The sequence below is a fragment of the Lissotriton helveticus genome, chromosome 4_1 (assembly GCF_964261635.1).
Source record: "Lissotriton helveticus chromosome 4_1, aLisHel1.1, whole genome shotgun sequence".
NCBI lineage: Eukaryota > Metazoa > Chordata > Amphibia > Caudata > Salamandridae > Lissotriton > Lissotriton helveticus.
Window position 1 is genome coordinate 1,109,852,061 of NC_136063.1, and position 13,963 is coordinate 1,109,866,023.

Here is a 13,963-nt window from a genome sequence, read left to right on the forward strand (position 1 = left end):
AAAAAGGGGTGTGGCAATTCACTTACTTAGACTATGGTCTATGTCATAATTGTTACACTATTGGTTACCATTCGGGCAATGTGTATTTTAAGGAAATTTGGTTACGAATTGATATTGAATACACTTTGAATTTCATGTCTTGACTGAGAGCCTTTGACAAGATAACCAAATTCCACTCTCTCCCTTTGAGAGTTTCAATTGAATAATGTATGGCAAAAATGTTTGGTCAAAACTGAACTTGCTGTTTGTGTAAACTATGACAATAATTTAGATAATTCTTTTTAATTGGGTACTCTATGTCAAAGTCTAGTCCTTATTTCCACATATTACTATATTCTTGAACTTTTACCTGATTGATTTCAATGACATGAAGCATGCATATAACTCACAGACTGGATCCAGCTTTTAAAGTGGACTCCAAGACTGATAAATGTTGAATACATTACAACATGGAGTCATTGGGTAACCAGAACATTGATACATGTTTATTATGTGTCCTGGGGGAGTGGTAGTTATCCAGTTGGGTTTATGCGAAGGAAAGCAAACAACTAGTATTGGCAAATAAATGTTTACCAATATTGGCTTTTTGGCGAAAATGAGCAGAAGTCAGAAGTGTTCAGCACATTGACTGTTAACACTTAATGCAAACACTCAAAACATTTTATGGCAATTCACTTTTGGTAATCAAAAATGTCCCCAGAGGTTGTCCGTTATGTTTTTCCAGAGCTAACAATATATGGTAAAACCGATGGCATCTCTCAAAAATTGCTAGGAAATACCTTTTCAATTACACTTATAATTTACCTTCCTCAAACAGACCTGCTGGCACCTTAATGCATACAACACAGCAGGAACATCGTGAAGGAAACTAAAGGTGCCAACTCAACAGCACTCCTCAAGCTCCCAACACCACATGAATATACATCTTTGAATCATCATACAAAAGTAGCTTAAAACATAACATAACCTCATATTTAAGGGTGGGCGGTAAACTCGGCTCTGCTGGCAGAGTTTGCAGAGTTTTGACACTCTGCGCTCCGCTTGGGCTGCGGAGTTTAGCACAAACTCTCCCAACTGGTGCTCACCCCTAATTAGAATAAGCTAAGGTATTTTAATGTGCGCACTGTATGCACAGCAGCAGGCTGGTAAAGTACAGTCCCAGAATTTGCAGCCCTGTGCTCTCGTCTTAGTATGCCAGAAGGGCCTGCTGTTCCAATTGCTTCTGAGGCTTGTAGTTAGTGTACAGGTTTTTCATTCTGCCTGAAGGACTTGAGGGACTCCAGCTCCCAGAGCAGCACTTCCGCTGCCTGCTACTGCAGGAAGGCTCTTTTAGACGGCGGACTGCCTTAAGGTTTCACTTTCTTGCCAAAGCCAGCAAAGCGAAGAGGTAGGGGGAGCAGCGGGAGATAAGTGTGAGTCTTCCATCACTGATGTGCGTGGTCAGAGCGAGAGAGACACTGCATGCTTAACAAAGTATGGTGATAAACCAGGTGCTGCTGGTGCTGCTGGTGCACTATGTATGAGCAGAGAATACTTGCAAATATTACTGTATGACACAAAGCTACCCTGAGTTGATAGTCTAGCTGCTGCGAAACCGTCATATTCCGCCCTGCCAGGGGAAACTGAGTGCCTCACCCAGGCTGGTATAGCCTCTCCAAATATGAAGGGTTCCCTCCTTTTACACTCCACCTATGGCCATCCCAGGGGAGAGAACCAATGTGTGACAAGGGGAGGGCGATGCAGGATGCTGTGGGTACTCCACAAACAACCGTCGTAGAGAAAAGTGCAATCTATTCCTCATAAATTCTTGAAGTGAACGCTGTGTCCTTTGCAAACACAAAGTCCTTTACAGACTGAGTATAATTTAGTGCTATTCCACTGTAGCGCTGCTTTAATTTCCACACACTTAGTCATCCTTGTATTTATAGAACACAAATCCTACCCAACCATTGACGCTATTTAGATTATAAACTCATCTGCACCCACAGCTACTCATTAATATCACTGTCGGCGGAGTGGTTTACAGTACAGAAGTCTTCCTGGCAATCTTATTATCCTTTCCCATTCAACTTCAACATCACATGTAGCCATGTGTAGAACCATAGAATAAATAATTATGCATCATGCTTTCTGGGAGCATGTACCACTGTTTTCCTAATTCTGTGCATTGATCCAAGCCAGCCATCTGGTTCCGCAAGTTAAGCATGCTTGTGTTTTTGCATTGTACTGTCACTCGGGCGGGGGCTACATTTTTGCTGTAGGGAATTAAGGGGGAGGATTAACCCTCTTCCTATGAGCAACTGTATTTTAAGTGCAACTCTGAGTCCACAGCTGCTTGAGTCCCCTTCAACCCAGAAAGCAAGTTATGTGAGTAGCTCCCTCTTCCCACCAAAGTATGGCTATCTAATCCGATAAGTGCTATAGCAACAACACACATAACTTGTGCAGCATTCAAGACCACTATGCCGAAACTGAATGCCAGGAAAAGCAGTGTCTGCTTCGTGGCCAAAAGGAACAATAACTGTGCACAAAAGGCAAAAACAAAAACCTGCAAGACAAAAAGAGGGACTTCGGGCTAGTTTTAAGAGGTCCAGCATACAAGCCCAAGGGACTGTATTTGCAAATCAAGAGTACAAAGTTCCTCTGGTTGAGTGGGATCTGAGGGTACTGAACAAGAAACGGTAGTGGGATCCAAGAGGGATCACTATTGTGTGTATGAAGGAGAGGGGGGTCTCCTTATTGGAACTAGGGCTCTCACACACCTAGCAAGCTAGGTGTCATGCTTCATCATTTGAGCCTGCCCCTCATCAGGTCGGCGCTGCAATACCTGGCGGGCAACCGAAACCGGGGCTCTTTATTGGGGATCTTTTGTTCCTGCCGGTGGGTGAACTGGGGGTGAGAGTCCAAGCGTGTGTAGTAGCGTGTGTAGTAGGAGGGGGTTGGAAATTAAAATAGGTCAGTTAGTCCTAACCAAGCTTTATTATAAAGGTAAACTGCATAATTAAAAATGACTTAGAGAGGACTCAAACCTAGTCGTGAGGTGTCTAATGGTAGGGGTTCTACTCTCCAATGATCAACATGTTTCGTGTCTCAATAGTCAATAGTGATCAGGACACTTCTTATGGATCAATGCTATGCTATCTACACTAATAGATAAGTGTGAGACTACATACCCTGTCTTGTCGTGGTAGACCTGTAAGTGGGGAGAAAAACGAGAGATACAAGATATGTTGTTTAGGAGACACAGTAATGAAACCAACCTGAGTAATCAGAGGACAATACTATCCGGCTTATCAGTAGTCATGAAGGAGTCATTTCTAGTGTTCAGTTATGTAGCATTATAGTGGAGGTGAGATATAACATGTAGTATATGTTTAAGCTACCTACTATAATGGCATCACTCTTTAAAAAGTGAAATCACTGCATTGTAAAGTGATTCACTAAAAGACAAGAATAAAATAAAAGAAAATACAAGGGGCCCAATATTATGGGTGTAATAGGACTCGTCTAAATTAACCGCACAACATGTGTGCTGCAGCAGTCGGCAGTTCAAGGACACCAATTTGGTCCTATTCAAGGGAGAGAGGTGGAGAGGAGAGAATGCATGGGGTAATTACCAGTAGATTGTGTCACCAAGGGATTGTTTCTGGTGTAGGTTAAAAGAAGACAAAGTCTGGTGGTTAGTATGCAGCAATTGAGGCCATCCGAATAATAGTCCCCCGGGGGCACCGGGTTAACGCTACGGTACCAGAATGTGGGGCCAAGTAAAAATACGCCGCTCCCAGGGCACACTCCCGGGGCATCTCCAACAAGTCAGAGAGTCTCGCGGAATGGAACGGCCTGGAGCTGCGCGGTCCGACCAAGCCACGACCCAGCTAACCGATACCGTCTCAGGTAGTGGGACCATGTTAACGGAGATCAGCAAACTGCCCTCACCTCAATAAGGACGAGGACTAAGAGGGCTAACCAGCGTGCATTGCACGTCCTGTCTGTTACACCTACCCAGTCGCCGACTCCGGGATGGTAACGGGAGTGTCGGCGGTGGGTGTAGAAGTACAACTGGATTAGCGGGCTGTACGCTGTACTTTCACGTGTGGGTGCAGTACGGGGAAATGAAGGACGACCCATCCGAGGCGTCTAAGCCTCATACTAATGTGGCGGCCATTTTGTAGTGTGTTAGTTGGTTGTGGATGGGTGCCCAATAGCTACATGTTCTGGGGATGGTGCCCACATTAGTCAGAGTTAACCGCAAATAATAAAGAACAACAGCCATGGAGGTAGAATTGAAAAAAGGTGTAGTCGATATTAATGTTAGGCATGTAAATCTAGAACAGATATATAGTGTATCACTACTATGGGTGGTTGCTATATATAAGCCAACGCTTATACGAATGTTGGTGATGGCAAGCGAAGTTGTTTGTATAGTTAAATACAAAATGCCACCAAGCTTGTAGTTGGTTTATATAGTGATGAATCACTGATAGGTGGTTAAACCAAAATTGCGGTTGGTAACCGAGCTGTAGTAACCAATAGAAGTAATCCTGCTCGGTGTCAAGGTGTGGGTAAGCCATAGGTCAAGTCACTGGTCTGGGGGATGATGATTGTTGTTGGCTGAATCTTATATATTCTTGTGTTCAAGGATATATTAAAGCAGGTCGACCAACAGTTAATGTAATGATCCCCACGGTATATCATCGTTCAAGCCAGTTAAATGAGTAGATAATCTGTGTATCCATCTTTTTTCAATCTTGAACAGTGCAGTATGGGTGATTGCTTGGAAAGCTTCCAATAGCGTCCAACAAAGATCATCAGAGCTATGTGCAGTCTCTTTGTAGTGAGTGTACATCTTAGTAGTTACCTTTTGGTAGCGTGTGTTACTTCTATGCTCACGTATTCTTGTCTTTATTGGTCGCATAGTCATGCCTATGTATTTCATTCCACACGGACATTTAAGCATGAAGATACATTGTTTAGTTGCAATTAGTGTGTCTCTTTTGTGTCCACCTGAAATTAGGTTGTAGTGTTATCTCTTTAGTTGCAACCGTGAGTGGGCATATGACACATAACCCACAGGGGTAGTGTCCGGTTACCGGTGGGAGATTCCATAGGGTCCTCTTGGTGTCAGGGTTGGCTCATTTAGGTCTAGTGTGTACCAGAGCATCCTTTAGGTTGAAAGTTCGCTTGTATACAAACCTGGGTCTGGGCAGTGTGTTCAGAATCTGCCAATGTTTAACAATACTTTTTTTGTGGTGGTCCTTGATAGTATGAAGGCCCGGGGTAAATTTGTCGCTTGTAGTGGTTAGGGTTAGGACCACCACAATACAATGGACCACCACAATATAATGGTCCTCCTCCTCCCTTCTAGAAGTTTCCCTAATACCAACATGGCCCACCTCTTTAACTGTTGGTCGACCTGCTTGAATATATCCTTAAACACATGAATCTATAAGATTCAACCAACAACAATCATCATCCCCCAGACCAGTGACATGACCTATGGCTTACCCACACCTTGACACCGAGCAGGATTACTTCTATTGGTTACTACACCTCGGTTACCAACCACAATTTTGGTTTAACCACCCATCAGTGATTCATTACTATATAAACCAACTACAAGCTTGGTGGCATTTTGTATTTAATTATACAAACAACTTTTCATGCCATCACCAACATTGGTATAAGCACTGGCTTATATATAGCAACCACCCATAGTTGTTATACACTATATATCTGTTCTAGATTTACATGCCTAACATTAATATCGACTACACCTTTTTTCAATTCTACCTCCATGGGCGTTGTTCTTTATTATTTGCGGTTAACTCTGACTAATGTGGGCACCATCCACTGAACATGTAGCTATTGGGCGCCCACCCACAACCAACTAACACACTACAAAATGGCCACCACATTAGTATGAGGCTTAGACGCCTCGGATGTGCCGTCCTTCATTTCCCCGTACTGCACCCGCACGTCACAGTACAGCCCGCGAATCCGGTTGTACTTCTACACCCACCGTCGACACTCCCGTTACCATCCCGGAGTAGGCGGCCGGGTAGGTGTAACAGACAGGAAGTGCAATGCACACTGGTGAGCCCTCTCAGTCCTCGTCCTTATGGAGGTGAGTGCAGTTTGCTGATCTCTGTTAACATGGCCCCACTACCTGAGACGGTATCGGTTAGCTGGGTCATGGCTTGGTCGGACAGCGCAGCTCCAGGCCGTTACATTCCGCGAGACTCTCTGACTTGTTGGAGATGCCCCGGGAGGGTGCCCTGGGAGCGGCATTTTTTGACTTGGCCCCACACCCTCGTACCATAGCGCTAACCCGGTGCCCCCAGGGGGACTATTATTCGGATGGCCTCAATTGCTGAATACTAACCACCAGACTTTGTCTTTTTTTAACCTACACCAGATACAATCCCTTGGTGACGCAATCTACTGGTAATTACCCCATGCATTCTCTCCTCTCCACCTCTCTCCCTTGAATGGGACCCAATCGTTGTCCTTGAACCGCCGACTGCTGCAGCACACATGTTGTGCGGTTAATTTAGGTGAGTCCTATTACACCCATATTATTGGGCCCCTTGTATTGTCTTTTATTTTATTCTTGTCTTTTAGTGAACCACTTTACAATGCAGTGATTTAACTTTTAATGAGTGATGGCATTATAGTAGATAGCTTAAACATATACTACATGTTACATCTCACCTCCACTACAATGCTACATAACTGAACACTAGACATGATTCCTTCATGACTACTGATAAGTCGGATAGTATTGTCCTCTGATTACTGAGGTTGGTTTCATTACTGTGTGTCCTAAACAACATATCTTGTATCTCTCGTTTTTATCCCCACTTACAGGTCTACCACGACAAGACAGGGTATGTAGTCTCACACTTACCTATTAGTGTAGATAGCATAGCATTGATCCTGAAGAAGTGTCCTGATCACTATTGACTATTGAGACACGAAACATATTGATCATTGGAGAGTAGAACCCCTACCATTAGACACCTCACGACTAGGTTTGGGTCCTCTCTACATCATTTTTAACTAGGCAGTTTACCTTTATAATAAAGCTTGGTTAGGACTAACTGACCTATTTTAATTTCCAACCCCCTCCCACTACACACACTTGGCCTCTCACCCCCACTGCACCCACCGGCAGGAACAAAAGATCCCTGATAAAGAGCCCCGGTTTCGGGTGCCTGCCAGGTATTGCAGCGCCGACCTGACGAGGGGCAGGCTCAAATGATGAAGCATGACACCTAGCTTGCTAGGTGTGTGAGAGCCCTAGTTCCAACAAGTAGAAGCCCCTCTCCTTCATACACACAATAGTGATCCCTCTTGGATCCCCTTACCGTTTCTTGTTCAGTACCCTCAGATCCCACCCAACCAGAGGAACTTTGTACTCTTGTTTTGCAAAAACAAAAACCTATCAGGCCTTATAAATGCCACAAAAAGCACAATAAAAAAATCCTCCAATCAGATCGTAACCGCAGCTGATAAAGAACACCCTAGAAACAACTACTGATCCCAAAGCCAGATCATCATCAAAGTGGCAGTGGCGGAGTAAGCTTCATATCATGTGATACCTTCATTTAGAACTGCTTTTTGACAGTACTTTGATACATTTGAAACTTGTACTTTCACTTGTCACACTGCAAGAATGGAATATAAAATGTCATCTTGTAAAGCGCTGCTGAGTAAAAAACAAGGACTGACTAATGATGTTGCACATGCCTGGTTGGCAGTACTAGTTACAGTAATTACCTACTTACTGTGATACTTAACTGAACGTCTGAGATTTAAAAAGTAAAGTCAATGCACAAAAGATATTTCCAATAAAGGACTACGGGCCAGATGAACGACTATTCCAAGTTGCGACTCGCAATTTGCGCTCAATTGGAATGTACAACAGTGTGTTTGGCACTGTCTGCGATTCTCAATACAAATTGTGAGGTTCATGAATATTAATGAGCCTCTCGCAATTTGCAAACCCATTGGGAATGACAGGCCGTCCCAGGGATGGTGGCCTGCTGGGCTCAGCATACCAACATTTCTGGGACTGCTTTTAAATAAAGCGGCTTTTTTTTTTTACTGCGGCCCGTTTTCCTTAAAGGAAAATGGGATGCATTTACATTTATTTTTTTTAAATGAAAAATTTTCGTTTCCTATTTTTAGGGCAGGCAGTGGTCCCTGGGACACTGCCTGTCCTCCAAAAATAATGTTGCATGCATTTGCAAAGGGAAAGGGGTCCCCTAGGGACCCCTTCCCATTTGCGAATGCATTAGCTCCTACTTGAAGTAGGTGGTAATTTGCGAGTGTTTTAGGACCACAATTGCAGTTGCAAAACATTTGTACATAGCTTTGTGGTCGCTATTAGGAAGGGAACGCCCCTTCCTAATAGCGAGTCGCAAAACGTTTTTTTGCGAATCGCAATTTATTTGCGAGTCACAAACTACTGTTTGTACAAGGGCCCATACATTTTACTGTGCGCAAACGGGTCTAAGACCCGTTTGCGCACTGTAAAATGTGTACTACATCTGGCCCTAAATCTAATGTATTTGCGAATAGAGCAATCTCTACTAGGTCTGAGGAACATTTGGGAGCGTTTTTATAATATTTCTCATACAATGTATACAAATTACAATTTGGTTGATATAAACTCTACAGTTTGTTTCTGATGGTCACTGCTGAGTCCCCTTCTTTGAAAGGCGGATATGTAGTGGGTTTGAGTCATAGTATACAGTGGGTAAGTGTGCCGGAGAAAGAGATTGAGCAATACTTTGACAGAAACGTTGGCCTATCTACAGCAGCGGATAAATCAATAGCATAGAAGTATTAAACTACAGCGAGGCAATCGGTAGCATTATTTAGTTTGTGGAAGCTTCGGTGGGGTTGGGCAGTCACTCTGATTTTATTTTAACTGAAATGTCACTTTGGTCACCAGAAAGCCCAATCCCCCTATGTGTCCAGCAACAACAGATATAAATGTTATTTTTTATAGAGGACATAACTGAAAGGCAGCAAGCTTCACTGGGAAACCCTGGTATGTGTGACAGTTGTACGACGTTGCAACATATGCTTTTACCCCGCATGCCGTTACAACACAGTTTTTTACCCCGACTTCCTGTTGGGGTGCGCTGGAGTTTGGAATAGAACAATTTACTATTCCAACTCCAGTCTGTGCAACACTAGGGAAGGTGTTGGAGCTAAATCCAACACCTTATACCCCTACAGCAAGCCATTTTCGTTGTAATGGCATGTGGGGTAAAAGCATGCGTTGTAATGCATGTGTTGTAACGGTTGTTTCCCCTGTGTGACCATACATATTACCTTCTCTCCCCCCAATCCTTCGATCAGAGCAGTGGCATTAATCATCTTGCGGCGGCACGCCTCTGCATCGTCGAGCAGCGTCTGCTTCTCCCTCATCGCGGCATCGTACATGGCCTGCACGTCATCCAACTCTCGCTGCTTGGCATCCAGCTGGCTCTGGGCATTGTTCAGCTCTTCTTGGGCAACTGCCAGTTTTGCCCCTTGCAACGCCAGATTCGCCTGTAAAAAGCACATGAAAAAATGTATTTTGAATCAAAAGGACAGGATTGGTCCAGCATAGACAATGCCACAATCGACAAGCATTGTAATAGTTAATAATGGAAACATACTGTCTATAGATTTAAAAGGGCAACATGTCATGACACAACTTCTGCAACTTGACTAATTTAGGCAATGATAAATCATTAGCATGATAAATATTTGAGTCGTGGCCTTTTCAGTCCTCGTGTAGCCATAGACCTCCCTGACCCTGTCATGAGTCCATGCCCGCTCTCCAGCAGACCCGGGAGCCCTGCACCAAACGGATCTCCCTCTCCCCTTTTGGGTAGCATGCCTGCTCCTAATTATTTGTATCCTTTCTTAGGTTTTCATCAATAAAAATCTTCCTCTTACCTAAATCACATATTTCTTTGTGGGCTCTCAGCATTAGGAATAATACCCAGCACCCACCTATCTACACCCTCCTATTCTGAAGCTCATGAAGGACTGACCAATTGGACCATGTGCCGTGGCTCTGGGCAGCCCCATGGGTTGAGTAGTGGAGCCTGATCATGTCATACTCATGTGACCCAAGAATATACAAAATACCATTATGCAGGGTATCAACCAAACTTCAGTCTAAACCACTGCTCCTGCCTTCACCTTCCACATACAAGCTAGCAACACAGTGGTTTTACACTCAAATTAATAACAAAGTACCCTGCAGCTAGAGCTGCCAGTCCTATGGTGGGTTGTTAAGCTTCCTACAGGGAAACACACACTCAACAACTAAGACTATGCCTGACCTCTTAAATAATCAAGCGATAAAGTATGAGATCCTTCAAGCGTAAGCCTAATCCCCAGTGCTTTACAACACATACACATGCTACGTAGCTAATATTACCTTATTCAGTCTTCTCATATGCTTAGACATGTTGAGAAACCGCTGTGGTGTACTTCCTCCAGGCTGAGCTTAAAGTACGGTATATTGTGCACAAGCATCTGGGAAGATAACTTACATACAGCCAGATTCATCAAGGGAAATTGCGCTCGCAAAGGGCCAGATTCTGAGAATCTGGCCCTTTGCGAGCGCAATTTTTGCATTTGGGATTCATCATCCCAAATGCAAAATTCGCTATTACAGATTTCGCATTTTAGCGAGGAATAGCATTTAAGGAATCTCTATTTGAGATTCCTTAAATGCAATTCATGAAACTTTTAAAATTTGCGAATTCGCAATTTCCGGCCGCTATTTACCGCGAAGTCTGACTTCGTGGTAAATAGCGGAAACTTAGAAAAATGCACTTTAGTGCATTTTTCTAAGTGGTATGTTACACACACACATGTCCTTTGGACATGTGTGTGCGCAACATCAGGATACATTTCCATTTCAGGGGTGCTACAGGGTGTCCTTTGGACACCCCTGGCACCCTTGTAATCGCAATCTTATTTGCGATTAGCAAATTGCTAATCGCAAATAAGGAATGACTCCCCATTCATTCCTATGGGCCTTTAGGCCCATAGGAATGAATGGGGAGTCATTCCTTATTTGCGATAAAGGCCCATAGGAATGAATGGGGAGTCATTCCTTATTTGCGATTAGCAATTTGCTAAAAGGCCCATAGGAATGAATGGGGAGTCATTCCTTATTTGCGATTAGCAATTTGCTAATCGCAAATAAGGAGGCTGTAGGATTCGCAATTTATTTTGCAATTTCTACATGAATCCCGATTTGAGAGTCCTTAATAGCGATTCCTTAATAATCGCTATTAAGGACTCGCAAATCGGGACCATGATGAATCTGGCTGATAGTGCCTAAGAAGTTTTTCCATTGATGGATGGAAAACAGGTCAAGGCGGACAGCTACGATTTCAATGACCATCAGCCAAGTGGTAGTTCACAAACAGGCAAATAAAGTCAGAAAAATTCGGGTCAAACACTGATCAAGGTCCAACATTCCTTCCAAAGTTAACACAAGCAAAGAGGTTGCACTTCTAATTCCATGTTAACCAAAACCATTCCCTTGCACAGCTTCTGTGACAGAGCTGAATTAGGGCTTCTTCCAAGCAGTGAGTGAAATGTGTAGTAATTACCAATCCTCCAGGGTGTGGTATATAACAGGTGCTGTGAGACTCACCTAGTTCAAATTTGAATGGCTGGATTAAGGCATAATTTGAAGGATAAAGGTTATGTGCATCAATTTCTACATGTTTTTCCAGGTTCTGGGTTTTTTACATGGGAAAATTTAGTTGGACATGTGGCGTTTCCACACAAACTGTAACGCACAGCCATGTGCTGAATCCCATTTAAGTACAGATCAGCATTTCTCTCACAACCCAGTATTAGTCGGTCCCAGGCCCGGACTGGCCATAGCGGGCATCGGGCAATCCCCCGTCCGGCCCTGGTCGGTCCTTTGGTGCTGTTGTGCCTGAACTAAGGCAAACACACGCACACTGTCCACCTGAACCTGAAATAACTTCAACTTCAATTGGCAGGAAACTGGGTAGCTAGTCTAGTCCATAGTGGAGCAAAATGTAAACTTTGCAGTGTTCTTCGTGGCCCACAGAGGGTCCAGAGGTGAGCAATTTGATCCACTTCTACAAAACGACCAACAGCCTGAGGTCTGATGGGCACACAAAGATTACCCCAGCAGTGCTTATTCATTTCTGGGGAGGCAAAAACCCGGGGAAACTAACCCCAGAGGCATAGAAAATAGTAGGGCCACTAGTGAGGAATATAAGGAAGTACAATAGACACAGGAGTGAACTGAAAACCGGCCTGTTATTGTAAGTCTTTGGAGCCTAACAAACAAGTACAGGAATGAGAAGGACGTTGTTGTGAAATGGAATAGTTGTACTTCTCCAGCTGACATTTATGCACTCATTAAATCCTGCCCATTTCACCTCATTTTTTCTTACTTCTCTTGATGCTCTTCAGAAGTATGCAAGTGGAACATGGCGCTAACCAGTCTGAATCAATAGACAAATAGGCTACCTGTCCTACTCAAGGTTTTGATCTTCAGGATCACAACCCTAGTGCAGGCACACTCCAAAGTGAAAGGGCGGTGCATTGACCTAGGATCCCAGTCATTGTGACTGCTCTGCGGAATGCGGAATAGTATGAGGCAAAAACACACTCCTGGAAGGAGGACACAGTGCCTCTTCGAGAAAGCTTGGAGTGTGTCAAATCAAAAGTTCATAAATCTTTCTAATTCAAAGAAACCATGAAATGATTGATACATTTATAGCCAACAATTGAGTTTCTAAACATTCTTTTGCATTGCTATTATCTGTTCCCCCAAAGTGTAAGAAGATCAATAAAGTCCTACAGCTTGACATTCTGTATCTGTAGAAATGATACTTCGCTCTCCTACCTCAAATCCATATTACCCGAGCTGTGTCGCTTGCACAAAGAACACTCGGTGCATCTCCCTTCTGTAATACAGACTGTGCAGCCAGTAACACACCGCCGTACACTGAAAATAGGGACCTTACCTCATCTGCATGGGAGCTTACTTTAAGCAAATGATGGCATTTCTAGAATGTCCTTTGCCTCTGACCATGCTCGCAACACATAAGCAAACTCAAGCATCAGTGCCTGTACAGGATAGTGCCATTGGGCTGCAGTGAAAATCGGGTCTATAAAGGCCACCCACACCACCCAATGAGGAGACCCAGGAGCGAAAAGTTACTACTGCACAGCATAGGGATAAGGATTCTTGTCCCAGGAGATCAATAGGTTGAGGCAAGCAGCAGTGATAGCATGCCACAATGCTGAACAAGCCAGGGCGTCCATAAATGAACTGCCTGTAAAATGGTGTACTCTTTCACAGGGTGCAGCATACTCTCCTAAGTAGAGCATGTGTGTGCGAGCACAGGATAAGGCTCTGTTTTTTTCAATTGCCGCTTCCACAATTTGTGGATATCGTGGGCCTGCATTGATAATACGGAGAATTTCTTAATTGCAAGACGCGTCTCTTTTCTAATTGATCTGTCTTCAAGTGACATATAACTATTATGCTCACATGCACCTTTGAGATAATAGCATGTAGAATTTTCCTCTTGGTACTTATTTTCTGAATAGTTTTGTAACTAGCATGTGCATTTCATAAATCCTTATTTCAGCAGTAAATTAATTCCACAATATGATTTGTGCAATTTCTTGTAATGCAAGCCATTACTCAATTCAATCGTGCCCTCAGGTTGATGTGTTTAAACCTAATGAGGCAGTCATTCTCTACATGGGAGCCATTACAGACGAGATGAGCTTACATTCAGACCTGTGCAAATGCAGGAAGGCGCGTAAGCGGCAATGACCTACCTTATTTATAAAAAAAAGTAAATGGTACCTGTGCAGTAGAGACTTCACACACTGCACAGTACACACTTCAAATTTATGAGGATAATTTCAACAGCTGTTA

The 13,963-nt window shown here is 43.6% G+C and overlaps 1 protein-coding gene across 1 annotated transcript in view; it reads right to left on the reverse strand.

Moving 5' to 3' along the window:
- The window catches only part of LOC144828114 (dynein axonemal heavy chain 5-like), a 1,079,012-nt gene that overhangs the window by 427,979 nt on the left and 637,070 nt on the right, over positions 1-13,963 (reverse strand). The window contains exon 60 of the mRNA XM_078686235.1: positions 9,346-9,564. Within this exon, the coding sequence (XP_078542361.1) occupies positions 9,346-9,564 (219 nt within the window). The remainder of the gene's footprint in view (positions 1-9,345; positions 9,565-13,963) is intronic.